Source organism: Malaclemys terrapin, chromosome 8 (genome assembly GCF_027887155.1).
Source record: "Malaclemys terrapin pileata isolate rMalTer1 chromosome 8, rMalTer1.hap1, whole genome shotgun sequence".
NCBI lineage: Eukaryota > Metazoa > Chordata > Testudines > Emydidae > Malaclemys > Malaclemys terrapin.
The window spans coordinates 72,370,201-72,396,475 of record NC_071512.1 but is presented as its reverse complement, the minus strand read 5'-3'; the positions used below and the strand labels follow the sequence as shown (position 1 = coordinate 72,396,475).

General features: G+C 42.2%; 2 protein-coding genes across 4 annotated transcripts in view; one reads left to right on the top strand and one right to left on the bottom strand.

Moving 5' to 3' along the window:
- Nucleotides 1-2,696: 2,696 nt before the first annotated feature.
- Nucleotides 2,697-13,401, bottom strand: EXTL2 (exostosin like glycosyltransferase 2). Of its 2 annotated transcripts, XM_054038290.1 has the most exons (6): nucleotides 13,160-13,401; nucleotides 10,846-10,964; nucleotides 10,515-10,598; nucleotides 9,537-9,964; nucleotides 6,627-6,697; nucleotides 2,697-5,744 (listed from the first exon to the last, which is right to left on the bottom strand). In XM_054038290.1, the coding sequence occupies exons 3-6, from the start codon at nucleotides 10,517-10,519 to the stop codon at nucleotides 5,253-5,255; spliced, it is 996 nt and encodes a 331-aa protein (XP_053894265.1). In that variant the 5' UTR covers nucleotides 10,520-10,598; nucleotides 10,846-10,964; nucleotides 13,160-13,401; the 3' UTR covers nucleotides 2,697-5,252. The 2 variants fall into 2 exon arrangements, with proteins under 2 accessions (XP_053894265.1, XP_053894264.1); XM_054038289.1 differs by lacking the exon at nucleotides 10,846-10,964.
- Nucleotides 13,402-14,600: 1,199 nt separating this feature from the next.
- Nucleotides 14,601-26,275, top strand: part of SLC30A7 (solute carrier family 30 member 7) — a 56,537-nt gene continuing 44,862 nt past the window's right edge. The window contains exons 1-2 of one of the 2 annotated variants that reach the window (XM_054037850.1): nucleotides 14,601-14,782; nucleotides 15,079-15,180. In XM_054037850.1, the coding sequence (XP_053893825.1) occupies nucleotides 14,703-14,782; nucleotides 15,079-15,180 (182 nt within the window). In that variant the 5' untranslated portion in view covers nucleotides 14,601-14,702. The remainder of the gene's footprint in view (nucleotides 14,783-15,078; nucleotides 15,181-26,275) is intronic. The other variant, XM_054037849.1, reaches the window with a different exon arrangement.

Below are 26,275 nucleotides of genomic sequence, written 5' to 3'. Positions count from 1 at the left end.
GTGTAGAGTTAATGTATCCTATTAGTGAGTTGTAGAGTTCTACAACTGTCCGTATATCAATATAAACATTTTGCAGTTTTTGGCTAGTTATATGAAATCTTTCCAAGAGTGAGCTCCAAAATACAGCCATAAAAGCTGCTTCACGTCGATCGAGTTTTTGCTGCAGGCCTGCAGCTTCATTACATGTAACAGGTTTCTCAGTAGCATCTTCCTTTATTGTATTTAAGGCTTTAATTATAGCATTCCAGTTTTCACTCAAATTATGACAAGCTTCCACTTGAGATGACCAGCGAGTCTCAGAAAGTCTTTTTATTACTTTACTGCCTGGCTTCAAATTAGATAATAAAATCTCCCACCGGTGAGTAGAGGCAGAAAAAAATGAATAAAGATGTTGGACAGCTGAGAAAAATGAACATGCTTCTTGGCAGCTTTCTGCTGCACATACTCCAACCAGATTTAAAGAATGCCCAGTGCAAGGCACATACACAGCATAAGGATTTATATTTTTAATTCTTGCTTTCAATCTGCTATATACACCAGACATGTTAGTGGCATTGTCGTACGACTGACCACGGCAGTTTGCGATATCTAATCCATAACAATTCAAAGTTGAAAGTACAGTATCAACTATCTGTTCTGATCTGTGGCCAGTATTCGGTAAAAAACAAAGAAACCTCTCTACTGGTATGCCATCATCATTTACATATCTCAGTATAAAAGCCAAGTGATCAACATGAGATATGTCGGGAGTTGAGTCAACGCTTATCGAGAAATATTAGGCTTCTTTTACTTCTTTAAAAATATTTGAGATCACATTTGAAGCCATCAATTTTATAAATTCATTAAATGTATAGGATGAAAGATAAGATACGTTACCTCGACCTTCATTTCCATAACGTGCAATGTGACTTGCTAAAAATGGATCGAATTCTGCGACAAGCTCAAGGGCCATCATGTAATTGCCATTATAAGGTAATCCAAATTTTTCCACCTTACCTCTAAATGCAAGTCCTCTGCTTGAAAGTTTCTTTACTACTGCTACAATCCTCTTCAATACATTTCTCCAATACATAATGTCGTCTTCCATTTGAAATTTTAAATTTGAATAAATTCTTCCGGATATCTCGCCTCTCCTCACCATTGTCAGTACGCACGTTTTATGTTCAGTCGAATTTTCATGTTCACGTAGTCAAGCTGATATGTTTTTCCAGTCATGGTATCCACTCGTCACCAGACTAGAGATCCCTCCGAATAATCAACATAGGGCACAAAACACGGCTCCTTTGCTCTCCGAATATACAAGATATTGCCATGGCTTTACTTCACCGTTTAAAATATGTCGTTCAAACACATTTTTTGTTAGAACACGCATTTTATCAGTATATTGTCTTTTTGAGTTAGTAAAATTACTATTGATATTTTGTTTAATACCGTGCGTTGATAAATACTCAATTGTAGCATCATTCAATGTCCATTGGGCCGGGTCGTCACTTATGGTAGATATTCCAACGTCAGATTGAATTTCTGAATGATGTGATTCGCAAATCTCTGCAGTATTGTCAAAGATATCCAGATCAACATGATTCCCGGTAGTCTCTGCTACGCTAGTATTTGGAACATTTTCTTCAACACTAACCGTGGCCGGAATGTCTTCATTAGTTTTAATATGTACTTTATACACATCAATATTTTCAATATCAACACCAATATTTTCACTTTTTACTTCACTACTTCTTTCAACTTTTTTTTCTGTCTCACTGTCGGCACTAACTGATACAACAAAGGAATCAATTTTGCGCATTTTTGCTATCATTTCATTTTCCCTTTCTTTCTTCTGTATAGCATTTTTTTTTTTAACTGAGAACCACTTAATTTCTTCCTTCCGGTCATATTGTTAATTAACGCTTAGGATTGTTGCGACTCCAGTCCCAAGTATGTTGTTTACTAAATGGCGTCACCGTCGCGCCGTCATTGGTGGTTTCAATATGCACTATCATGATTGGTAGAATCGCGGCGCGCGATGCCGCGATTACAAAAATGCTGGGCTGCTATTTTAAATTTGCCGCCCCTGCAAATTTGTCGCCCTAGGCCTAGGCCTTGTTGGCCTAGGCGTTAATACGCCGCTGGGTAGGGCTTCTTGCCCTGATTATCAGTCCAGGAAGAGCCCCTTCTCCCTAGATATTATCTTTTTTCTTGGGAGAGGTAGGTGGTCTGGGTTTGACAAACATGAGAAGATACAGTTAAGCTAAAATGTAAATTTTACACTGCTCATTGCGCTTAAGACGTGCAGCATACTAAGAGTTATACTCTCTTGTGGAACTTCAATATATGGCAAATGGAGCTGCTACCCATACCAATTGAAGGAAGATATAGCAGTAACACTTTGAATTCCTAGGCACAGGAGGATGACTTAGGGCGAGAGTTGCAGCATGAGATTTTAATTTTCTTCAACTACTAAGTTTAAACCAGATGCTTATTGCCAAATTTTCAAATGGGGAGGGCCTAACCTAACCCTTTGGGTACATATTGCACCTATTTTCCCAAACTGCGTGCAGAAAGGCAAGATTTGTTAGGTGGGGTGGGTTTGTACACCAATTTTGTGGGCACAGCTTAGGTACCTAACACTTGAAAACTTTGCCAATAGTACCATTATAAGTACATAAGTATATAATTTGTATAACAATGCTACAAGTTAATTTACCAGTATGATGAACACTTATTTTATTAATTGACAACTGATACAGAAAAGAAAAAAAGTCACAGAAGCAACAATAAGCAAGCGATGCACAGTGAGTTACTGCAAGGAGGTCTGCATTGGTAGAAAGACCACAGATATGCATATACTATTTATCACTGTTGTGTGATCATTAAATCTACTTTGATTACTCCAACAAGAGCAGTAAGCAGAGTTTTAGTCTTCACAATAAAACATACTTTGCCACTTAAAATTTGACAACTGCTAAGGCTAAGAAGATTACACTGTATATAAAACAAATCCTATACTACAACTAATAGAACAACTGTAAAAAGCATGGTCATAATCAGCCTACTTGTAAAGAACTTCTGACATTACCTAAGAGTCCTTTTTGCTCAGCTAACCTATTACAAGAATGATAGTCACAAACCATGTCTACACTAGGAAAATGACTCATTCCTGACAATGGTTGCTGCCATAGATCCCCTTGAACCAGCATTTAGAACAATTTTTACTGCTAGCATAGATGGGACTAACTCCTTTTTAGTTCTGAAACTTGGTTCCACCAAGGCTCAGTGATCTGTCAGTGTCTAAATTACATTGCCATAGATTATTTCTTCCATGTCTCGAGAATATTTTTTATAATGGTTTTGTCCTTTATACCCTAACATTTTAAATGTTTCCAGTATTAATTCAGCAGTCCCAAGCTGATAACAGCCGATGGTAACAAGTCCATTTAATGTAGGTATGACCAGAGAATTCAAAGACTGAAAAGACCCAACAAGTCATCTACTCCAGTCCTCGCCAGTGCAGGCGTGTCGCCTACAACATATTTCCTAATGTCTCCATTAACTACACGACTTTTTATTTTTATCATAGATGTTTATTAGCTTTGCCATTTGAAAACAGGTGAAGGAAATAAAAATAGAATATATTCAGTTCAAACAGTAAAACAAAATACAGTAGACCTGTACGCTTATAAAATATACCTTCTGGATCAGATGCAAAACAGCTAGACAGACATAAAATATATCTAGTTACTACCAACAATTACACTGAAAACATTCTTTTTAAAATATGAGTTGCTTTTCAGGCACACTTCTCCAACATAACGTACAATAGAACCTCAGAGTTACGAATTGACCAGTCAACCACATACCTCATTTGGAACCGGAAGTACACAATCAGGCAGCAGCAGAGACCAAAAAAAAAAAAGCAAATACAGTACAGCGTTAAACATAAACTACTAAAAAAATAAAGGGAAAGTAGCATTTTTCTTCTGCATAGCAAAGTTTCAAAGCTGTACTAAATCAATGTTCAGCTGTAAACTTTTGAAAGAACGACCATAATGTTTTGTTCAGTTAGGAACATTTCAGAGTTACGAACAACCTCCATTCCCGAGGCATTTATAACTCTGAGGTTCTACTGTATATGCAAAATACTGATATAAGAGTAAGTTCTAAAGGCTGTAGTAAATGGTAAATATGGCACCTGTCTCTTTTGGCTGCATATGTGGTAACATAAGCTACATTTCTTATGATATATGCTTTCCATGTTCATTATCTTTCCCAAGTTAGCAATTAGAACTTTTACCTTTCAGTTCCTGAGCAGCATTCCAGTGACTGTGGGCAAAGTAATGATAGGAAAAAAGGCGGTATCAGCAACATCATGCTCCATAACCCCTCAGTGGCCAGTGTTGTAGGTGAGGCTCCTAGAGATGTTTGATACTGAGACTGTGCTTTGTTCCATGACTTTGTTAGGCTTATGGTTTGATTGCAATCTCAGGAACATTTCACACTGAAGAACAGTAGTTAACATACAAGCTTTGAGGAGTTTTATAACCAAGTCTAATACCCTTGCAAACAGCTCAGTGTAGCCCTTAAAAGTTTTCGCTAGGAATTGTTGAGAAAAATAGAACAGTCTCATAACATACAGGTCTGTTGCATCTTACGCACATTTAACATGCGCGATTTCAACTTTACGCAGTCGGCAAAAAAAAAAAAAAAAAGAGAAAAACAACAGTTTTAATACTATACCTGTAGTGCGGGCGATTTCACCCGCCATTGAACTCAATGGGGTTTTGGTTATATGCGGTTTTCGCTTTACGCACTAACCACAGAACGGAACCCCCGCGTAAGATGAGACAGACCTGTATATATATAAACAACACAAATATGCCAAAATATCATTTGATTGGGTAAATATAATTCTAAAGAAATAGAAATTAAGTTCTTCATATGTGTGCAACAAGTGATTGTACATTTTTCTGCACATGCTTTTTAAGGTCTGGCCCTGTAATTTTGACAATAACAGCTTCTCAAGTATTCAGAGATGAAGGTGGTTTTATGATAAGTGAACATTACACATACACTGTTCTTTAAACTTTCTCAATAACTTACACTGGGGAAAGAAAATACTGTGGGCAAAATTCAGAGGCTATGTGTAAAGGAGGACAAGCTGGAGTAATGCATGCCTTCTTCTGGTCCCTCAGCATTTAACTTACACTGACTTGAATTTACTGTTTGATGTGTAACTTATACCCCTTTATTATACATTCTTACATTTTATTCTTGTGATTGGCATAATTAGGGAACCCAAACTGAGAAATCATAATGTTAGAATATTTTAATGGCATACTGTTATAAATATTAACCAATTTATTTAGACAGTAAGATCTTTGTAGCAAGTGCTCTGCTCGGTGCCACATTCCGGAATAACCACTGTTAGTCTCTTTTTCTAAATTCCTTATGTCAACAGGTTTCACGAACACTCCTGAAGGCTTTCCAGTATGCTTGGCCACTAGAAAATTCATGACAATATCATCACAGTTTTGAGTTTCATCTATCAAAGTGTGAACAGCATCAGGCTGCTTTTGAAAGAGTTCTAGGTATCCACTGTGAAAGAATGCTGCTCCTATGAGAACCATGGAGTACTGGTCCCCATTTCCAAATCCAGGTGTCTGCAATTCAAAGCTGCCATAACTGTATATACCTGAAGAAGTGGAAACATGCTTTCTAGGAACAAATCCCACTATCTGATCTGGAAATTGCTGTAAGAAAAATCAAAAGATAGCAAAATTAAAGCTCTGCACTACAATCAAAATGTTAATCAATACACCAGTACAAAACCTCTTAATATAATAATCCCTTATGCGGCTATTATTGATAGAGGTGCAAATTAATTGATATGAAAGATGCAGATAATATAAAATACACCTCTACCCCGATATAATGCGACCTGATATAACACAAATTTGGATATAACACGGTAAAGCAGTGCTCCGGGGGGGTGGGGCTGTGCACTCCGGAGGATCAAAGCAAGTTCGATATAACGCGGCTTCACCTATAAAGCAGTAAGATTTTTTGGCTCCCGAGGACAGCGTTATATCGGGGTAGAGGTGTAATCAGCTCTGCGGTCCGCTGGCTTGCACCAAATGGAGTTTGTTGCAAGTTAATACAAAATGACCAGCAGAAACTGATACACTGCTTCACTCCACGTCATACAGTGCCAAGTAGCATCTGGCCAAAGTTAATTTGCATTCATGCATTTGGGATCAAAAATAAGCCTACAGATAATCTCTACACAGTAAAGAGAAATATTATTATTGATTTCTGGTGCACAGCTTTCAGATCAAATTAAATTTTCTCTGCTGCATTTAACCAATTAGATTTTCTGATATCTGTGACTTAGTAATTTGCTTTTTAAGCAGAGGAATGGTAAAAACATTGCTTATACCTGCAGTCTGTAATTTTGTATCATTAAAATATTATTCTTCAGTGTCTTGCCTTTTAGAATTTAGCTGATCATCTATATGACAGATGATAACAGCATGTCCTAGAAATAGCAACAATGAACTGATTTAATCTTTCCATTTAGTAAAATTGATATAAACTCCATTATAAATATGCAGGATGCAATATATAAACATTACCTGCCAAACAGAGAAGGCAAAAGCAAGGTCATAGGCACTAATCAGTGTGTCATCATCCATCATTAAAACAGCTGAAGAGAGGAAAAAGACATTTTAATTTTTTAATGCAGGTAAAGAAAAATTTAAAATTATTAAGTGATAAATACAGGCAGTCCTCAACTTTATGATCTTCGACTTACGACAAAGGGCACATATGACGCTTCTAGATTGACACCCCGATTCGACTTACAACCATTGGTTTTGACTTTACGACCCTCGGTCCGCAATGGAGTAGACTGCAGTTCCGAGTTACGCTGTTTCAATTTACGACGCAATTTTCAAGAACCAATTGTGTCGTAAGTCCGAGGACTGCCTGTATGTGAGAATTTACCTGTGCTATATGCAATGACAAGCTAGCCAGACATCTCCTATGAACATTAGGATGAGCTGCATAGCTAAATCACCATGCACTAGGCTGAAAACGTATACTTAGATATTAAGGTTACAGGGAAAAGGATGTTTAACTTTGCAATTCTAACATGTTTAATTGACCTGAAGCACACATAATTTTTAGCACATTATTGCTATCATCAATCACAAACTATCACTGTAGCATTAAAAGTTGTGTAGCATAGCTGAACAGCTGTGCAGTGGAAAATCTAGGGGCGGGGGGAGAGCGGGAAGGGGGTTGGCAAAGGAATACAACAGACTTTACTAATTGCAGGTCAGGTTGCAGTCCTAATAGCTTTTTAATACTGTGTAAAGGACAACTATAAAAATCAAGGGAAAAAAATCGGATCCCATATAATCCATCATACTGGACAATATGATCTTCCACATAATAATTATTTCTTAACATCAAGGAAACACCAAGACATAAGTATTTCCATACCATTTCTCTGGGACCTAGACAGGCAAAAGTAGCATATTATATAGGCAAAAATTCCCTCTTATTAATTGCAGGATAAGGCCTGTTGCTTCCGATCTCTGGTGATCTTGGGCAGGGTGGTGGTGGTGGGGGAGGAAGGGTTCACCTTCCTCTGCAGCATGGGATGCAGTCAACTGCAGGGATTAACTGGGTATATCTCACTTAATCTGTTTCCTGACATTGCAGAAGTCTTAGGCATTCATGCACCTCTGTCGCTCTTGTTATCTCCCTGTCACGTGTAATAGTCTAGTTTCATGTGTAATACTATGTTCGAATTTCAGTTGTTGGGTTTGGTATGTGAGTGCTGGGTGGAGTTGATGGGTAGCCTATATACAGGGAATCAGACTAGATGATTTTGTGGTCCCTTCTAGCCTTGTATGAGAGCCTAGAATCTGAAAACATGCTGCATGTAGAGGTGAAAGCAGGATGCAAGTAGGTCAGTTCCTCAGGAAGGAAACATAGTGGTGTGCTGAGCCTTTTAAGGCAATGGTATGGCTCAGTGCAACCCTGGTTAAGCAGCAGGGCATTCTGGGGGCTGTAGTGATCAGAGGCTTTCTGGGAATTTTAGGTTGAGTAGCAATGTATGCTAGCATAGGGAGTAGTGAAATAAAAGTTTCCTTTATACAAACAAGAAAGAGACCACAAAAGAGGTGGGATGTATGCATCTTTTTACTTGAAGGAAACAGGACTTGTTGGGTCTCTCCTGCAAAAAGTTGAGGAAGAGGCCTGGATGAAAAGCCAAAGGGCAGGGAAAAATACCTGGAGAAGAAGCAGTGATTTGGGCTAAAGAATCAGACTGGGCTAAGGAGGGAATATAGAGAGCAGCATATGCTTTTGGATTGCCACCAAAGGGCTGTAGAACAGAGATGGGCAAACTACGGCCCATGGACCACATCTGGGCCGCAGGACCCTCCTGTCAGGCCCCCAAGCTCCTGGCCCAGGCGGCTAGCCCCCGGCCCCTCCCCTGCTGTCCCCCCTCCCGCGCAGCCTCAGCTCACTGCGCCGCCAGCACAATGCTCTGGGCGGCGGGGCTGTGAGCTCTTGCCTTGCCGCGCAGCTGCAGAGCTGCGGCCTGACCCGGTACTCTGTGCTGCGCGGTGATGTGGCTGGCTCCAGCCGGGCAGCATGGCTGCCTGTCCTGGTGCTCTGGGCACCGCGGCTGTAGTGCCGCCAGCCACCGGTGCTCCAGGCAGCGTGGTATGGGGACAGGGAGTGGGGGGGTTGGATAGAGAGCAGGGGAGTTTGGGGGGTGGTCAGAAGGCAGGGAACAGGGGGGTTGAATAGGGTCAGGAGTCCCGGGGGGCAGTCAGGAATGAGAGGAGGGGTTGGATGGGGACGGGCGGGGGGCAGTCAGGGAACAGGGAGGGCTGGATGGGGCAGAAGTCCCGGGGGGGCCGTCAGGGGACGAGAAGCAGGGAGGGTCGGGCCACGCCTGGCTGTTCGGGGAGGCACAGCATCCCCTAACCGGCCCTCCATACAATTTTGGAAACCCAATGTGGCCCTCAAGCCAAAATGTTTGCCCGCCCCTGCTGTAGAAGAAGGCATGTGAACCCCTGTACTGATTTGGACTTTTTTAATGTTAGTTTTGTTGGATTAGGGAGGAATTTTGGATTTGGCTGGAAAGCTAATCTAGTCACCTTTGCCTGAAAGAGGAAACTGAGATAGCAGTCACACTTCCATGAGTACAGCAAGCGCCCTCCTCCCATTCTCTCCTCCACCCAGTGCTTCTAATACAGCCTCCAAGGGGCAGAGGGTATCTAACATCCATGCTACAGGATCTCCATTTGTCCTGCTGCTTACATCTTCCCTGCCGCTGTTTTCTGCTAAGTAGAATTGCTCAACATCTGCTGGATTCAGAGGTTTCTAGATTCATTTAGTCAGTGGGATTTTTTCCATAATGATAAAATATGCAGTTGTTGAGTGATATATAAAATAAGTGTCCTGAAAAATGGAATTAATATTGTTAGCAACAATGCTACGTATAAGAATGAAGCATTCATTACCTTTTGTTTCCAATTCAGGGAAGATCTGGAGTCTGTTCCTCATGCGATTCACGGTCTGCACTTTGAAGACAACAGGTACAGGATGGGGTCCCAGGGAATTCCACATTTCCTCTGGTGTCTTCTCCCCAACATTGTTCCACACAACCACCACTTTGTGTAGATGGGGGATGGCTTGATAATGATTTAAGAGCTTCAACAATAAGTCAGTTCTATTGTATGTCTGCATAACAAGAGTAAATGAATCCAAGGCGGATTGGCTCTGGGATTTTGGTTCCCTTCGCAAATTGGGCATTTTGTCATCTTTAATGTTAGGAAGCAAAGCCATTAAAGCACCGGCCACAAGGAGTAAGACAAAGATCACCACAGAAGAGAAGCGAAGTAGTCGGATTCCCATAACTCTTCCTGGTAGCTTACAGATGTGATGACATCTTTATTAACAAAAATTGAAATGGGAAGAGAAAATTCATCAATTGTCTCCCTACATATTTGTCAGTTCAATGTAAAATTAACATGGACCTCACTCTTTCTCATAGGGCAGGTACGCAGGGAGGATTCTTTGTTGATGCGTATCCTAGGTAAACTTTTTAAATTGTTATGTACTTTTGCTCTCTTTTATTCTCAAGACAGATATGAGTCAGATGCAACTTTCTAAGCTTGCTACTGATCAATAAAGATTATTAAAAAACAACTAGTGGTTGATATCATGCTGGGAGTGGCTTTTTGTTTTGCTTAAGCAGAAGCACCCCTCCCCCCATTGATTTCAGTGGGGAGTTCTGTTTAAAAATTGGTGGCATGTGATGATCCTTCATGTTTAAAACCCTAAAGAAAGTATTTAAAGTTTACAGGGATGTTACTTTCCTCTGGATACAATAAATGCAAGCACTTAATTAATTGCATAATATATAGACCAGTTTAGAAAATATTAGGGTGAAACAATTTAATAAAGTCATACTTTTAGTTTTAAAAAAATGTACTTACCTCATTTTTGCCAAGTTGGACTGGGTTTATTTTGGTCTGTTTTAAAGGATGGTGCTGATTAGGTGAAATCAGTTCTGTATGGATCTGTTGGAGGTGAAAGGAATTATGTAACTTTTGATCATGCATTTGCTCACCGACCACCCAAGATCCTGTCACAATCATATATGTTTGTGTATAAGGCAAGTGTTCATCTCAACAAACGATGAATGTACACATTCTTAGCAACTGTCCATCTTTTCCTGTTGTTTAGCTGAAGAGTTTTCATTGGATTTTATGACCACTATAAAAATACATTTCTAAACCAGTATGTTAGAAAGAAAAAAGTTCTTACCTCAAGCATATTTAGCTGCTCATTGCAGTATTATTTATTTGTATTACAGTAACACTTACAGGCCACTTACAAACAACACAGGCCCCCGTGTTCCTAGGTAGTCTGGACGAGCTTACGATCTAAATAAACAAGATAGGGTGGAAAGAGAAACAGAGGCACAGAAAGATGACGTGACCTGCCCAAAATGAATCATCAGGTTGGTGACACAGAGCTATGAAAAGAACTCAGGTGTCCTCAATCTCAGTCCAATATGCCGTATCCACTAGTCCACATTACAGTACATGGTAGGCTACCATAATCACAGCTGGTTCAGGTGATAGTCTCCCATTTTTCTGGTGCATACCTTTCATGTTCTCCATCTCCCACGTTTATTGGTTGATTTAGAGGTTAAAGGGGAAGCATGTATGGTGATCAGTTGGTTTTACGATTTTTCCCATTTCATCTGAAGGCAGGTTAGGTGGGGATGGCAATAAAAGTTCAGGGGCAAGAGGGTAGGTGGGATGGTAGCAAAAGTGGAAGAGCAGAAAGGAAGGATGGTCTTGTAGTTAAGGTACTAGATTGCAGTCCAGGAGATCCAGGTTCAGTTCATAGTTTTGTCACAGATTTCCCATATGACATTGGACAGGTCACTTGTGCCAGTGAAGGAACTAGGGGTCTCCATGCCTGCAGGCCTTAATCTCTCTGTCTAGTGGCATCCTCATTTTATAGAAAGGGAAATACTTCCCCTCCCTCTCTCTATTTAAATTATTAAATTAAGTTCTTTGGGGAAGGGTTATTTACACTCTGTGTTTGCACTGTGCCTAGCACAATAGGGCCACAATTTTTGTTGGCGCCTCTAACTAGCACTCTAACACAAATAGTTAATAATAAGGGTGAGCACTCTATGGGTATCTGTGAACTGCAGAGGTGGCATTTTCCATTGCTGTGAATCAGAGTGAGCATTTCATACATTTTGGATGGAAGACAATCATAGAAGTATAGGATGGGAAGGGACCTCAATAGGTCATCTAGAGTCCAGTCCCCTGCTGTCAAGGCAGGACTACGTAGAACGAGAACAATTTTTCACCCTTCTTCTTGTAACAACCTTTTATGTACTCGAAAACTGTTATGTTCTCCCCCTCCCCCCATCTTCTTTTCTCCAGACTAAGAGGAAATTAGTGAGGGTTTTTTTTTTTGTTAAATCTGTCTGTGTGAGGAACATAGATACCTCCTTCTATGTTTGGACAACAGAAATATGGAAACTTAGAGGAGGAAGAACTAGCATTAAGTTGTTGAACCTATGCTTCCATATCAACAAAATAACTTATTTTAGGTTATATAAACTTTACTGATAGAAATGCAAATTGGGAAGTCTGTATATTTACAGCACAGTCTAGCGATCCGAACATGTGATAGGCAGTCAAGACCTCCTGAGTTTAGGTTCTGGTTCTGATTCTGTGTGGCCTTGAAGAAATCACTTACACCGTTTTCAAAAGTGACCACTGAGTTTGGTTGCCTCAATTTGTGGGTGTCCAATTTGAGACACCATTGTGCCTAACTTTTGGAAGTTCAATTCCTAATTAAATCAATAGGAGCTGCAGCTTCTCAGAACTTGTCATCCCAGAGGTGTCTCAAGATGGTCTCCAGAAAACCGATACAGCTGAAATCAATATGAATTTTTAAAAATGTGGATCTTAAATTGTATCTCAGATTCCCTATTTTCAAAACAGGCATTGTGATACTTGCCAAGATTGTTGTGAAGATTAACTAGTTAATATTTTAAAGCACATTGAAAATGCAAACATAAGTGCTATGTGCTATTTTAAAACTTTTGGGTTTCTGTACATTTGTGTTTACTTAATGACATACAATGGTCTGTAAATGATAAATAAGGATATCACAGATGAATCTCGATTTAAGATATTAAATTAGAATTAGTATCATGGTGCTTTCATGTATGAATATGCTGAACAATGCAGCAAAGTAGGATATAAAATTCCACTACAACAGTATTGGGCTTCTTCCCATATTCAAAGACTCAACATTCCTTTGTAAGGAATATTTACCTCTTTTAAACAGAAATAAAATACAAAACAAATACTGAGAAAGTCAAGATATGCAATTTTAACCCTCCTTTTAAGAAAGAATTCTTCTGAAGCTGCTGTCTCTCTGCCTACACAGTATCCCCCTACCCATTCTAATAATCAGCATTCATTTTATGAAAACAGTTCATTAAAAAAACCCAAATAAATTACATTATTCAAAGAATAGCCACTTCACATCGTGTCCAAATTTAAAATACCTTCCATATTATTGCATTTTATTGTATCCTTACCTAGAATGCTGGAGACCGTGAGCCAGGCAGCTTATTTGTCTAAGCCTTGATTTACATGAGGAAGAATGGAGATTTTTTTAACCGAGCATAAGAAGTCTGCACATTTTTTGTAAACTCAGTTAGCTTGCACTGGTTGTATTTTTATGTCAACAACATTGATAGAAAAGCCCTCCTCTCCTCATCCCAACATGAGAGATTAAGCAGAAAGGCTGGAACAAGCCCGTATTACCTTCCCTTTCTGTGGCATAGTACTTCCTGCTGGATGAAAACACTCCTCCTCCCAGCAGGCTCGAATTTGTAGTTCATGCTTTATCCCGACCATAACAGTTTGTCTCAACCCTTCTTTCAATCAAGCTTTGATTCTTACAGAGAGTCAGATATTTTTTGCATGTGTTTGTTTTCAGTGTCACAGATGGTACCCATCTGTTTTATGGGAGGAGAAGTTCACCTTGAAATATACCTGAGAAAGAATGTATAAAACTAAATTTCCCTTATTTCTCTTATAGTCTCTATTATTAAATCTCTTACTCATTCCCGTTCAAATACAAATATTTCTCTATAGATTGCGGGTCACACAGAAAAGCAAGATATAATAATTATGTGAAGTTCATTTAGATAGAAAATAAAAGGGAAATCTACGTATCTAACCTATTCACGCCTTCGCTGATACAAATACTATTTTACCGTGTAGGATATTATAGTACAGTGAGGATTTTGCAGCCACCTTCGGTAGTTTTTATTTAGTAACAGCATAATCTTTCAAGAAAGTGTTAGGATTTGACTGCCTCGGAGAACGCTGTATAAAATGCATGGAAATCAAATAACTAAAGAAATTGCTGTATAGAATGGGTCCCTGGACTGGTGTGTGTGTTGGCGGAGGGTGGATCCATACAGCTTCTCTCGCCTATCAAAAGATGAAAGTGATCTGCAAGCAAATTATTGATTTTCCTGAACTGCGCTTTCAAGCCGCGGTGTCTAGGGGGCTGGGTCAAGCAGCGAAGCTATGCAGTAAAAAGAGGATCATTTTGATTGAGAAAGGAGGTACTTATGGGCGCACCACAGAGGATTCTGGGTGGTGAGAGAGGACAGACTCAAGGAAAGGTCATTTTTTGAACATCCAGGAAAGGATTCGGGACGGAGAAGTGTAGCTGTAAACGGCTGCAGCAAGGAGGAACGATCACAGGCATGTCTCCTCCGCAGGCTCTGGCTAAAGGAGCCACAGCACCCCCACAAACAGCCCAGCCTACCTGGGCCCGCCGGGAAGGGAACACGCCGGCAGGCTCAGACACCAGCTTCCCCTCACACATCCCCGCCCCTTCCGGATAGAGTCTGGGGCCATTGTCCTGCCAATCGCCCGCCTCTCCTGGTCTAGCTCTGCCCCCAAACATGGAACTGGGTTTCTGGCCACGCCCACTCTCCCTCGTGGCGCCTGCGCAGGCGCAGAGCAGGTGCCGGAAGTGGATCCCGGCGCGGCGAAGGGGCGCTGCAGCCGCGCCGCTCCCAGCCTGCTCCGGTCCTTTCCGGGGTCGTCTGTGCCCGGAAGATGTTGCCTTTGTCCATCAAGGACGATGAGTACAAACCGCCCAAGTTCAACCTGCTCAGCAAGGTCTCGGGCTGGTTCAGGTGAGCGGCGGGGGCCGGGCCGGGGGGTCTCCCGGGGCGCGCTCCCCGGGGCTGGGTGGGGGGCAGTGGCCGGGATGGAGCCGGCGGCCCCAGGCCTCGGCGGGGGCTCTGTGCCTGGGAGCCGGGGAGCGGCGCCCTAGGGACCCCGCCACCTGCGGAGGGAAGGGGCGGCGGCGGCTTCGCGCTGGGCCGCCCCCCGGGGTCACGCTGTCACTGCCGGGCCCTGGCCGTGCCCCGCGCCGCGGTTGCCCTCCCCGGGGCCGCGGCAGCGAGTGATCGCTGTGCCCTGTGTCTAGGTCCATCCTGTCCGACAAGACCTCGCGGAACCTGTTCTTCTTCCTCTGCCTCAACCTCTCCTTCGCTTTCGTGGAGCTGCTCTACGGCATCTGGAGTAACAGGTACCGGCGCGGGGGTGCGGCTCCCGCAGCAGCCAGTGCCACGTCTACTGAGCCGCTGGGGCCGCAGGCTTGGAGTGCGAGCACCGGCAGGCAGGGTTTACGGGCGGGGGTGTCCCTGAAGTGGGGGAGATTGAGTCGGGGGAGGTCAGGGGCTCTGACCGCCCCCCCCCCCCAAGCTTCCATCAGTTTCAGGGCCATGCTTGTCTCTCAAGCTCCCAGGAGGCAATGGCTCTGGGTCTCAGATTGATAACCAGGCTTGACTGAGGCTTTTGAATTATTGAAGAAAGATTCCCACAGCATTGGCTTCGTGATGGAGGGGCTGTGATGGCCCCTTCCCTGACGTTGCACCCTGCTAGTCTGAGCTCTTGTCTACACCTGGGAGTTAACTCGGATTAAGGAAGGGTGTGACTTGAAAGGTGTATAATGGCCATGCTTAGACAGACCCCAGAAATTAGGTATAAAAATTACATAGCCAGTGCTGGTCTCTTGGGTCCATCTTTCAGGTATTATCCTGCATATTGCTGAAGAGGGCTTCTGATCCCATCTCCTCTGCTGTGTCTGCTGGGTTCAGGGCAGAGGAGTAGTGGTGGCTTTGGGGTGCACTACACCATTTGGGGATTGCTGCAATTGTCCTCCCCCCTCCTCCACCTACCACATGGATCCTTTATCTTGAAAGGTGGAAGTGTTTGATAAACTGATAGCCAAGAGGTAGAAGCAACACTGCATAGAGTGCCCTTATCTTTGTATCCGTAAGTGGAGTTAAAACATCCTGGAATAGGTAAACAATACGCATCATTAACTCATAGACTCATAAAGCTAGACAAGACACAGACAGGACAAAAGCTTAAGAATCAAAATGAAATACTTTAATAGTAAAAATTGAAATAAAAAAAGTGAAGTGACTTTGGTGCTGGTTTAAGGTGCTCACCAGTGTAAATAGAAATAATCTATCCCCTTTAAAAGGAAGTGTACAAACAATGACAGATTTCTTTGCACCATGGATGTGCCTCTCTGTTGATAGAGGGACTGTCCTTAAGATGAGAGATTTCAGTCTTTGTATTCATTCAGGTTTTGGATTCTACAGAGACTGACCACAAAGGTGTCAGCTAGTGCCAATAGTGGGTCCCTGCTTTGTGAACTCAGATTTTGGTTTGATTTCACAAACCGTAAAAGGTCTATTAGACTAACAGCTTTCTATTGTGGGCCTTACTTGAAGCACTAACCTAGAGGTGAAAAGCTCTTTTTCCTGTTACCCTTTTATGATTGTTTTTAAATGTCTCTCTAAACATATGGTAAAATCCTTTGCTTTCATCAAAAGAGTTGCTGCTTTGCCATTGTTTGGATGGCACAGAACGGCAATTAATCGTTTAGATTTGCCTGACTTTGGCTTTGTAGTTATTTTGAGAATTGTGAATAGTTAGCTGTGGGCATAATTAGACTATTCTGGTGTGGAGGAAGGATTAATGTTAGAGATTTCTAAAACTGATCTTTTGAAGGATGCATAACAGAGCCAGGTGATCAAAGGATTTCAAATCTGATACTTGATATTGTTGCCTTAGGTGTGTCCGAATATTCTGCTCACGTCTCTGTCCTAATGGGAGAAGCTAAGAGCAAAATCTCAGATGTTGGAAATGTTCACTAGAAAAGATGTGGTCAGAGAGGTTTTCATGCTCCACTATTTTTGTTCCCACACAAGTTTATCTGACCCATAAGTTTATCTGAATTTGTGTTTGATCTTTGTGAGTAAGCATACATTTAAGCCTTGTGTGTGGTATAAAATGAATCAAGATCAGGGAATTTGTGTTTTCAGGTGATAAGTTTGACAAGTCTGTTAATGATATAGGTAGGCACTATAGGACTGATTACCATAGCCCAGAATTTTCCTTTCCTTTGTGGGTTTATGTTGGAACATTAACACTTATATTTTACATTTCTTACTGCCTCTCATTTACATCAGTTGAAGATTTAGACTTGCATTAAAGTTATTGTGTTATTATGTTTTTATAGTAGAGATTAAAATTTTCATTCCAACCATTCTTTTCAAATGTAAGTTTCATATGCAGTCCTAAAGTTAGATTCAGATAAATTTGCTTTAACTACATAGTTCTAATGCAGTTTCCATAACTTGTATTGCAGTTGTTTTAAGTTTGACAAGGAAGAAACTGTGGAATAACATGAGTGTGGTAGAAAGGGAAGGAAACCTGTTTGTGTGTAACACGTTTTGTGAAGCTATATCTTGTACAAAAATTGCTTTGTGTATTGCATCAGAGTAAACTTGTCAAAGCAAAAAGGCTGGTAGTATTGCTTAGTGGGCCCCTAAAATTTTTTGAATGGAGATGCAGATCCCTTTAGACATCCCTGCAGACTCCCACGGGTCTGTGGACCACAGGTTGAGAGTCACTGGTGTAGCTGAAAACTATCCCAATATCTGAAACATCTTCAAGAAATTTGTTCTTCTTGTTCTTTTATGGCTGCCCCTATAGTTGTCCCTTATTATGAATATTAGTGTCCCAGTCTGCTGCAAAATATTTTTGTTGGAGACTGATCTTGAGTGTTGTGGGTAAGTGTGATGTGACATGATTGTTTTAATGATATTTTGGGGGAATTGTCACCACTGCAATCCTATAATGTCCTAGTAGGCTCAAGACAATGTCTCATGTGTATTGGACCTTATGGTGTGTAAAGTCTTTTTTTTAAGAAGGAAAGAAGATTTCAGATCTTTTTAAACACAAGACTATGGTTGTATTTGAACTGTTTTATCATTGTAGAATTAAGCTCCGAAAGGTTGGCATCTATCGGAGGCTTTTCTTTAGCACCTAGTATACTATCTAACTACAGTATGGGCACTACAGTGGCACAGCTATGGCGCTGGAGCTATGCTGCTCTAGCGCTGTTGTGTAGATGTTTCCTACAGTGATGGAAGAGGTTTTTCCATTGCTGTAGGTATTGCACCTTCTTCCGCAGCAGTAGTTAGGTCGCTGGAAGAATCTGTTGACCTAGATGCATCTACAGTGGGGGTTAGGTCAGCGCTATAAATTATATTTTTCACACCGCTAAGCACAAAAGCTCTGCTGTCCTAACTTTTAAGTGTAGACCAGGTCTGAGTGTATATTGTAAACAGATATGTGATTGTATTGTGTGTCTTATTCTGCAATCTCTTGCTGTTTGCCAAAGGAACATATTTTATCATATCCTATTTAGGAAGCTGCTTCTACATAAGCACACTTGATGGCCAAAGATGTTCACCTCTTTACTTAGAGCTTGTGTATACAGGAAGTTATTCTGGAAGGTGCTCTTATTTCAGAATTAGAATAATTCCCCACAGGGAATTAATTAGGAATAACTATTCTTAAATTTGAACCCTACCTTAATCTAAATGATCTTTCCTGCAGGGGGAGAGCCTTATTTGAGTGTAAAGTCCCTGATATTTGGAGACTGCATGCAGCAGATATACGTATGTCATAACAAGTATTGCCTCAGGATTCCAGGACATTGCACTCCAGCTTCATTTGATAGGCTAACTTTTTCCCCAACAACTATAAGGAAGGTAGAAGCCTTTGTTTTCCTTTCCATTCTAGGCATCTTGGAACAGTCCTCCTTGGATACCTAGTTAGAGAAAGAAATGTTCAATTCAGATCTAATTTTTTTTAGAAATAACCTTGTTTGAAGGATTAGCTTTCAAAGAAGGATGACTCTTCAGTAACGTAATCCTAATACCACCCTTCCTGTGATCTTCCTCCTAACTAAGGTAGTTGAACCTGTGTGCAATAAGCCTTTGGCTATAGTGGAATGGCTTTTCCAGTTTTTAATTGGGATAAGAGGAATGAGAACTGATAATTGTAAGGACCAATAAAGACTTTTGGAACTGTAATCCTAATTCCCAGTACACTTGTGATTGATTTATAAAGTCTGTACTACTTATATTTCAGGGACTAGAAAGTGACCTATCAGAACAACATTTGAAAACGTACTTCAGTGTCATTTTAATCACTGGTAGCTAATTTTCAAGTGTATAAACCATTCACTCCTAATGACTATAACCTGTTTTGTTCTGAATTTTAAATTACAGACCAAGTGTTTTGGGGATTATTTTTAATTTAGATCAGAGGTTTTCGAACTTCATTGTACCACGACCCCCTTCTGACAACAAAAATTACTACATGACCCAAGGAGGGGGGACCGAAGCCTGAGCCCCACCACCCAAGGTGGGGAAAGGGGGAAACCAACACCCAAGCCCCGCCACCCAGGGTGGCAGAGGCCAAAGCCCAAGGGCTTCAGCCCGACACTTGGGACCTGTAACCTGAGGCCTGCCACCCAGTGCTGAAGCCCTTGGGCTTTGGCCCTGGGTGGTGGGGCTTCGGCCCTGGATCCCAGCAAGTCTGATGCCAGCCCTTATCAATTAAAACGGGGTCCCGACCCTCAGTTTGAGAACAGCTGATCTTTTATATTCTGTTTGGTATATATTAACCACATGATTAATTTATAAAATAGTTAATAATGTTATTCATTTAAATTTGGATAACATGTTTTTCCTAATTTCTTTTAACAATATTTCTGAATTTAATGTTGATGAAAGATGCTGAAGTAACAGGCTTGGAATAGGAACAACACAGATGGCAACAATCCAGATTTTCCCATACTGGCTTGGAAGGGTCACCTCCAAATGTGAGAATAGTCTGTTCATTGAATTCCTTTACCGAAACTGCCAACAGGCGTGCTAGTTGTTGAGGTGGTCGTCTGATCTGGACATCTGTTTACTGATAACTGAGACGGTCAAACCCATATCGTGTAGGCCAGGGGTTGGCAACCTTTGGCACGCGGCTCGCCAGGGTAAGCACCCTGGTGGGCCAGGCTGGTCTGTTTACCTGCCACGTCCGCAGGTTCAGCCGATCGTGGCTCCCCGTCACAGGCCAATGGAGGTGGCGGGAAGCGGCGGCCAGCACATCCCTCGGCCTGCGCCGCTTCCCGCCGCCCCCATTGGTCTGGAGCGGCGAACCAGACGTGGCAGGTAAGCAAACCGGCCCAGCCCTGGTGAGCCGCGTGAGAAAGGTTGCCGACCCTTGCTCTAGAAGAACATTCAAAACAGAGGAATAACAAGGCTTCTAATAACAAGTAGAGTTTAAACTAAAAAGTTTGCACAGGAATACACAGTTTGCAGACGGTGGAAGTGTGAGCTGCGTGCCAAAGGTTGCCGATCCCTGATGTAGACCTTCAAAGAGCCAGAGATAGAAACGGCCTTTATTCATTTCTGATTTGGGTTGAGTTTGAACTGGTAACCAGTGATGAAAAGCTACGTATTTCATTACTAATCTTGTAAAAGTTACATCCTGCTTCCTTTAGTAGTATCTTCAAAAGTAAATATCTGCTAGATTTTTAAAAGTGGCTAAAATATTTCTTATGAAGATTAAAATGTTCATGTAAATCAAGAATAGTCTTAATGCTTGTCACTACAGCTATCACACATTTTTAAAAAAAATCTTATAATGAAGACTACAGTAAGAGTAAGGGTATAAGTTGAATCTTATGTACAATACAATTTCTGTAAATTTACAAGTGAGCATGTGTGTGTGTCGTGACTGGATATCTGGGTCTGAATTTGTACTACTTTATAGTTGTAGATTTAAAAGGATTAGAAAACCAGGTATTGGCTAAGAATCAGACATATTTGCATTTGGTCTTTATCTTTAAAGGTCTGATCTTTATGTAAGCTTAACAAATATTCATGCCAGACTGTAATGTTCTGCCAAGACATTAAAGTTAGACCAGTGCTAAGTGTTGTTAAAAATCTGACCTGGAAAGTGCAGTGAGAACAATTCAAAATAGCAGTGGTCAAGTGACAGTTTTCAAATAGGTGGATTCCATGCCATTTAGGGCTTTTTAGATCAAAACCAGCATTTTAAACTGTATTTGGAAACCAGTAGGCCGCCAATGAAGTTTATGAAGTACTGGTTACATGGTCCTGGTGAGATGAGCCACTTTTTAGCATACCATGCAACAGCTTGTTATCTTCAACATCTGGATTTATATGACTGTAGAGAGTACTTGGCAGTTTCCCAGTTGACTTTTGCAATCTCTAGCACTAATGCAGCAATAACTAACTGCACAGAACATTGTTTCATATTACAGGTCATTCATACACAATGGAAATAATGCATCAGTTTTTAAATCACTAGTAACATGATGCTTATTGTGATAACTTTTTATAGGTTCAAATTACATTTCACAGTCCAAATAAATAGGCATATGCCTATTTATATCTTAAATGTCTGTTTTTAATCTCCTAGAATGAAGGCTTTGCTTTTTAGAAAATAATTCTGGCAAAGAATTTTACTCAGTAACAAGTATTTCAGATATGCATGTTTTCTCAATATCGGTCTGAGTTTGAAAAGGGAATATAGAGAATGTGAACACTTTTGGTTTACTGAGTGTGAAAATAAACACTTGGTTGCTGCTTATCTTTTTGTTCCGGGTCCATTTTTTTTTAAATAGAGTGGGAGAATTCAGTTTACGTACTGTAATGAATGGCAGAATTCAGAGAGATGTTAATGGAATAAAGTTAATAAGTGCTGGAAAACAAATTTTGAATAATATCTCATTTTACACATCCAAAATGATCTTGTCCCTGATACCTATACTGTCACCGCTTTGGATCACTTACCTTGCCTGTCTTCACATATATGGCTCAGTTTTGTGAAGATGTTTTTAATTAAAACCTCTTCATGCTTTACCTGCTAGTTTATGTTCCCTAAAAAAGCAAGAATTCTTTATGCCACTAACCTATGTGTGGGATGTTAAGACAGGGAAATACCTTCCCTCTCAGATATTTTCTTTCATATGGCCACAACTATTTACAGCAGCCAAAGGATAATGGATGTAAATAATAGTAATTGCAGAGCTTTGCCAGTGAGTTTGAGAACAATATTACTACTTCTGCTTCTCTTTTGCAAATGGGTCTTGAACATCACACACAAAAATCTGTTATTGTGCAAGATTAGAGGTACTTGATAAATTCAGTGTTATGATAAAGTTTCTACTTGGCAGTGGTCGCTGCAGGTATAGCAGCATCAAATAAAATTGTTTAGTTTAGCAATTCTGATATTGCCTATACAATTGATGGCTGATGCGAAAAGCTGAATATATGTAAGAATGAGAAGCAAAGAAAAAATGCTATGCTTGCATATAACAGACAAGTTCAAATGTTTGCTGTGGGATTTGAGATTGATTCCAAAAGTGTGATATTCCTTGTGGTATGTACTGAATTTAAAGGATGCTTCTTTATGACTAGCTGTGGAAAAAGGATTGATTTTTCCACTTCCCACCTCTTTAGGCCATACGTTATTGCTGTTTTTTATAGAGCATGACAAATTACTTTGTGCTTTGATGGAAGAATTAGTGGCATCATGATGCTTGCAATGGCTATGTACAGATACAGCCTCCTAGCTACACCTCTACCCTGATATAACATGAATTCGGATATAATGTGGTAAATCAGTGCTCCGGGGGGGCGGGGCTGCGCACTCCGGCGGATCAAAGCAAGTTCAATATAACGCGATTTCACCTATAATGCAGTAAGATTATTTGGCCCCTGAGGACAGCGTTATATTGGGGTAGAGGTGTATTTAGAACATGTCTTGATAGCATCATTCTTTTAAAAAATAATCTTTGTAATGACTACAAAAGTTCCAAATTATGATTAGCTTCTAAATGTAGTGGATTGTATCTAAATATATTTGGATAAATTGAATTTGGCAGTTTAGGAAAGACATTGGCTATGCAAAATGCTAAACTGGTATATGTCCTTTGAAAATAAAAGATTTGCAACTTCTCACACTTCAGAATCTTTTTGCTGCTATGCCAACCAACTGTATATGATAGATATTTTTTTCCAGGTACAAATGCAAAAATTTGATATCAATTCTTGCGGTGTTGATAAATTGTTCCAAAGTGCCCCCTTGCTCACAAAATATACTTCTGAAAAAAAATGAAAAACAAGTTTCTTTCCTAGCGGTGCGCTAGCAATGTAGCGGGTCCAGTCCCTTTTGTCAAAACACATTAAAGAATTCTCTTGACAAACTAGAAATATTCAGTATGTACCCTATAATTAAAAGCAGTATTTTAAAATCAGTTCACTGAGGAGGAACTGTAAAATTAACTAGTGTGAAATACTGGCTTTCCAATACATTGTATTGGATTTTTCAAAAAATAAGGAATTAATGAGTTTGTTTTGCAATAGGAAACAAAACTTGCATAAGTAGATTTCATGTTGTACTCTGTGAGGGTTTACGCCCCTGGTTGCAGGGCAGCACGGCCTAGTGGCTAGAGTCCATAGAACGAGCCTGTAATGGTATACGCCCCTCGTCACAGGGCAGCATGGCCTAATGGCCAGAGTGCAGGGAATTAGCCCTTGGCTACAGGGCAACACAGCCTAGTGGCCAAAGTTCATAGAACAAGCCCTTGTTTACATGGCAGCAGGAACTTACTGCTGGCTCAGTGGGGGTAGTCCTACCGAAACACGCTGAGACTTACCGGGGGTAGGGTACCATTCTGCCACCCACCCTGGGTCGGTTCCTACCGGTTTGGAAGTCGGGATCGCCCATGAATCCCAAGGTCCTCCGTAGGTCTCTGGGGCCGTTGCCTCCTCTGGTTCCTCCCCCGGTAGGGGTTCATGCCAGTCGGAAGAAGTCTCCGTTCCGAGTGGCTCTGAGAGCGTCGGCTGGTCCTCTGCAGGAGCTGGCTAGTTAGGTCCTTCTCCTTCGGCTGCCTGCCCAGACTGAGCTGAGTTCCCTCCTTTTATACTCACGGAGCATTTGGAGCATGCCCAGTACAGGCGGGGCGGGACTTCCGCTGACAGAGCTACCTGTCTCTCACTTCTGGGGCTAGTCACGTGCGGGGCGGAGCTGCCCCGTCATACACCTCCCCCCTTAAGAAGGATCCCCCGGGTGGGTCTGCTCCCTCTCCCCTTGCCTGGAGAAGAAATCCGCATTACCGTGGACCTTACCAGGGCGATGAAACACCAGGAAGTCATAGGGTTGGAGGGAGAGGTACCACCACATAATCCTGGGGTTCGAGTCCTTCATACTGTGTATCCACCGTGGGGGGAGGGGGAGCGTGATCTGTGATCAACTTAGTTATTCCCCAGCAGATAGTACCACAGGGCATCGATGGCCTAACGTACCACCAGAGCCTCTTTTTCTATTGTCGAATAATGTTGTTCCCGAGGGAACAGTTTACGACTCAGGTATAGCACTGGGTATTCCTCTCCATCTACTTCTTGGGATAGGACTGCCCCCAAGCCTGCTTCCGATGCGTCAGTTTGCAGTATGAATTCCTTCTGGAAGTCTGGGTGTCGTAGAACGGCTTCCCGTGTCAGCCGTTCCGTTAGTGTTTCAAAGGCTTTCTTGCATTGTTCGGACCACTGAACCTGTCGAGGCTGAGAGTTTTTCCATCAGGTCCGACAGGGGGGCGGTTATGGATGCGAAATCCAGAACGAAACAGCGATAATAGCTGGCTAGTCCCAAAAACTGGCGTACTTGTTTCTTTGTCTTGGGGATGGGTACGTCTTTGAGTGCTTGCACCTTGTTAACTTCCCTCCTCCTACTACGTATCCCAGGTAGGTTACCTCTTCTTGTCCAAGGTGGCACTTTGCCGGGTTCGCCATGAGGCCAGCCTCCCTGAGGGCTTGTAACACCCCCGCCAGATGGTGTAGGTGGTCCTCCAGTCGTGGCTGTAGACCACGTTGTCATCTATATGTGCAGCCGCATACTGGTCGTGGGGGAGTAGGACATTATTCATCAAGCGGTGAAATGTAGCGGCGGCTCCATGTAGACCAAACGGCATCGTTACGAATTGGAAGAGGCCAAAGGGTGTGGGGAAGGCAGTCTTCTCCCGGAAGTTTGGTGTGAGGGGGATCTGCCAGTATCCCTTAGTTAGCTCTATGGTTGACAAATACCTTGCTCCCCCGAGCCGTTTCAGCAATTCGTCTACCCTCGGCATTGGGTATGCATCGAAGCGGGAGATGGCACTGACCTTCCTGAAGTCGATGCAGAACCGGGTAGTCCCATCTGGTTTCGGGACTAAGACAAGGGGTTGTGCCACTCACTCGTTGATTCCTCCACGACCCCCATCTCCAGCATTGTCTCTAGTTCTTGCCGGACCGTGTCCCACATTTTCCTGGGTAATGGTCGGTGATTGTCTCTCACCCTTTTCCCGGGGTTAGTGGCAATATGATGACTCAGAGTTGTTCATTCCGGTTGGGCAGATAAAACATCCGGGAATTCCTCCACTAGTCGTTGTAAGCATTCTCGCTGTCTGGGGGTGAGGCCCGATCCCAACGTTACTGGCCTTGGGTCAGGGTTATCTCCCACTAGGGGTCCGAGTTCCGTTTCTGGGGTGGATGGGCCAATGAACAGGGCTTCCCGAGTTTTCCAGGCCTTCAGAAGATTCACGTGGTAAATGCGAGTCTCCTTACACCGCCCCAGTAGTTTGACCTCGTAGTCAACCGGTCCCACTCGCCGGATTACTTCGTAGGGGCCCTGCCATTTGGCCATGATTTTCGACTCCGCTGAGGGTAATAAGAGTAGCACCCGATTGCCTGGGCCAAATTTCCTCGCTTTAGTCCCGCGGTTATAGAGTCGTTCTTGGCACGCCTGGGCCCGTTCCAAGTTCTCCTGGGCGAAGGCCCCTACTGCTTGGAGCCGTTCCTGGAGGTGTAACACATATTGGGTGGTCCCGAGAACCTGCGTCTCCTGGGCTTCCCACTCCTCCTTCAGGAGGTCCAAGATCCCCCTGGGCTGCCTCCCGTACAAGAACTCAAAGGGTGAGAACCCCGTCGAGGCCTGGGGTACATCTCGTATGGTGAATAATAAGGCTGGCAACAGGGCATCCCAATGCGAGGGGTGGTCCTCTACAAATTTCCGCAGCATAGATTTCAGAGTGCCGTTCAAATGTTCTACCAGGCCATTGGTCTGCGGATGGTGCACCGACATCCGGAGTGTTCGTATGTGGAAGAGGCGACACAGCTCTGCTATTAATTTGGAGGACATGTTTGTACCCTGATCATTCAATATTTCCCTGGGTATCCCAACCCTGGCGAAAA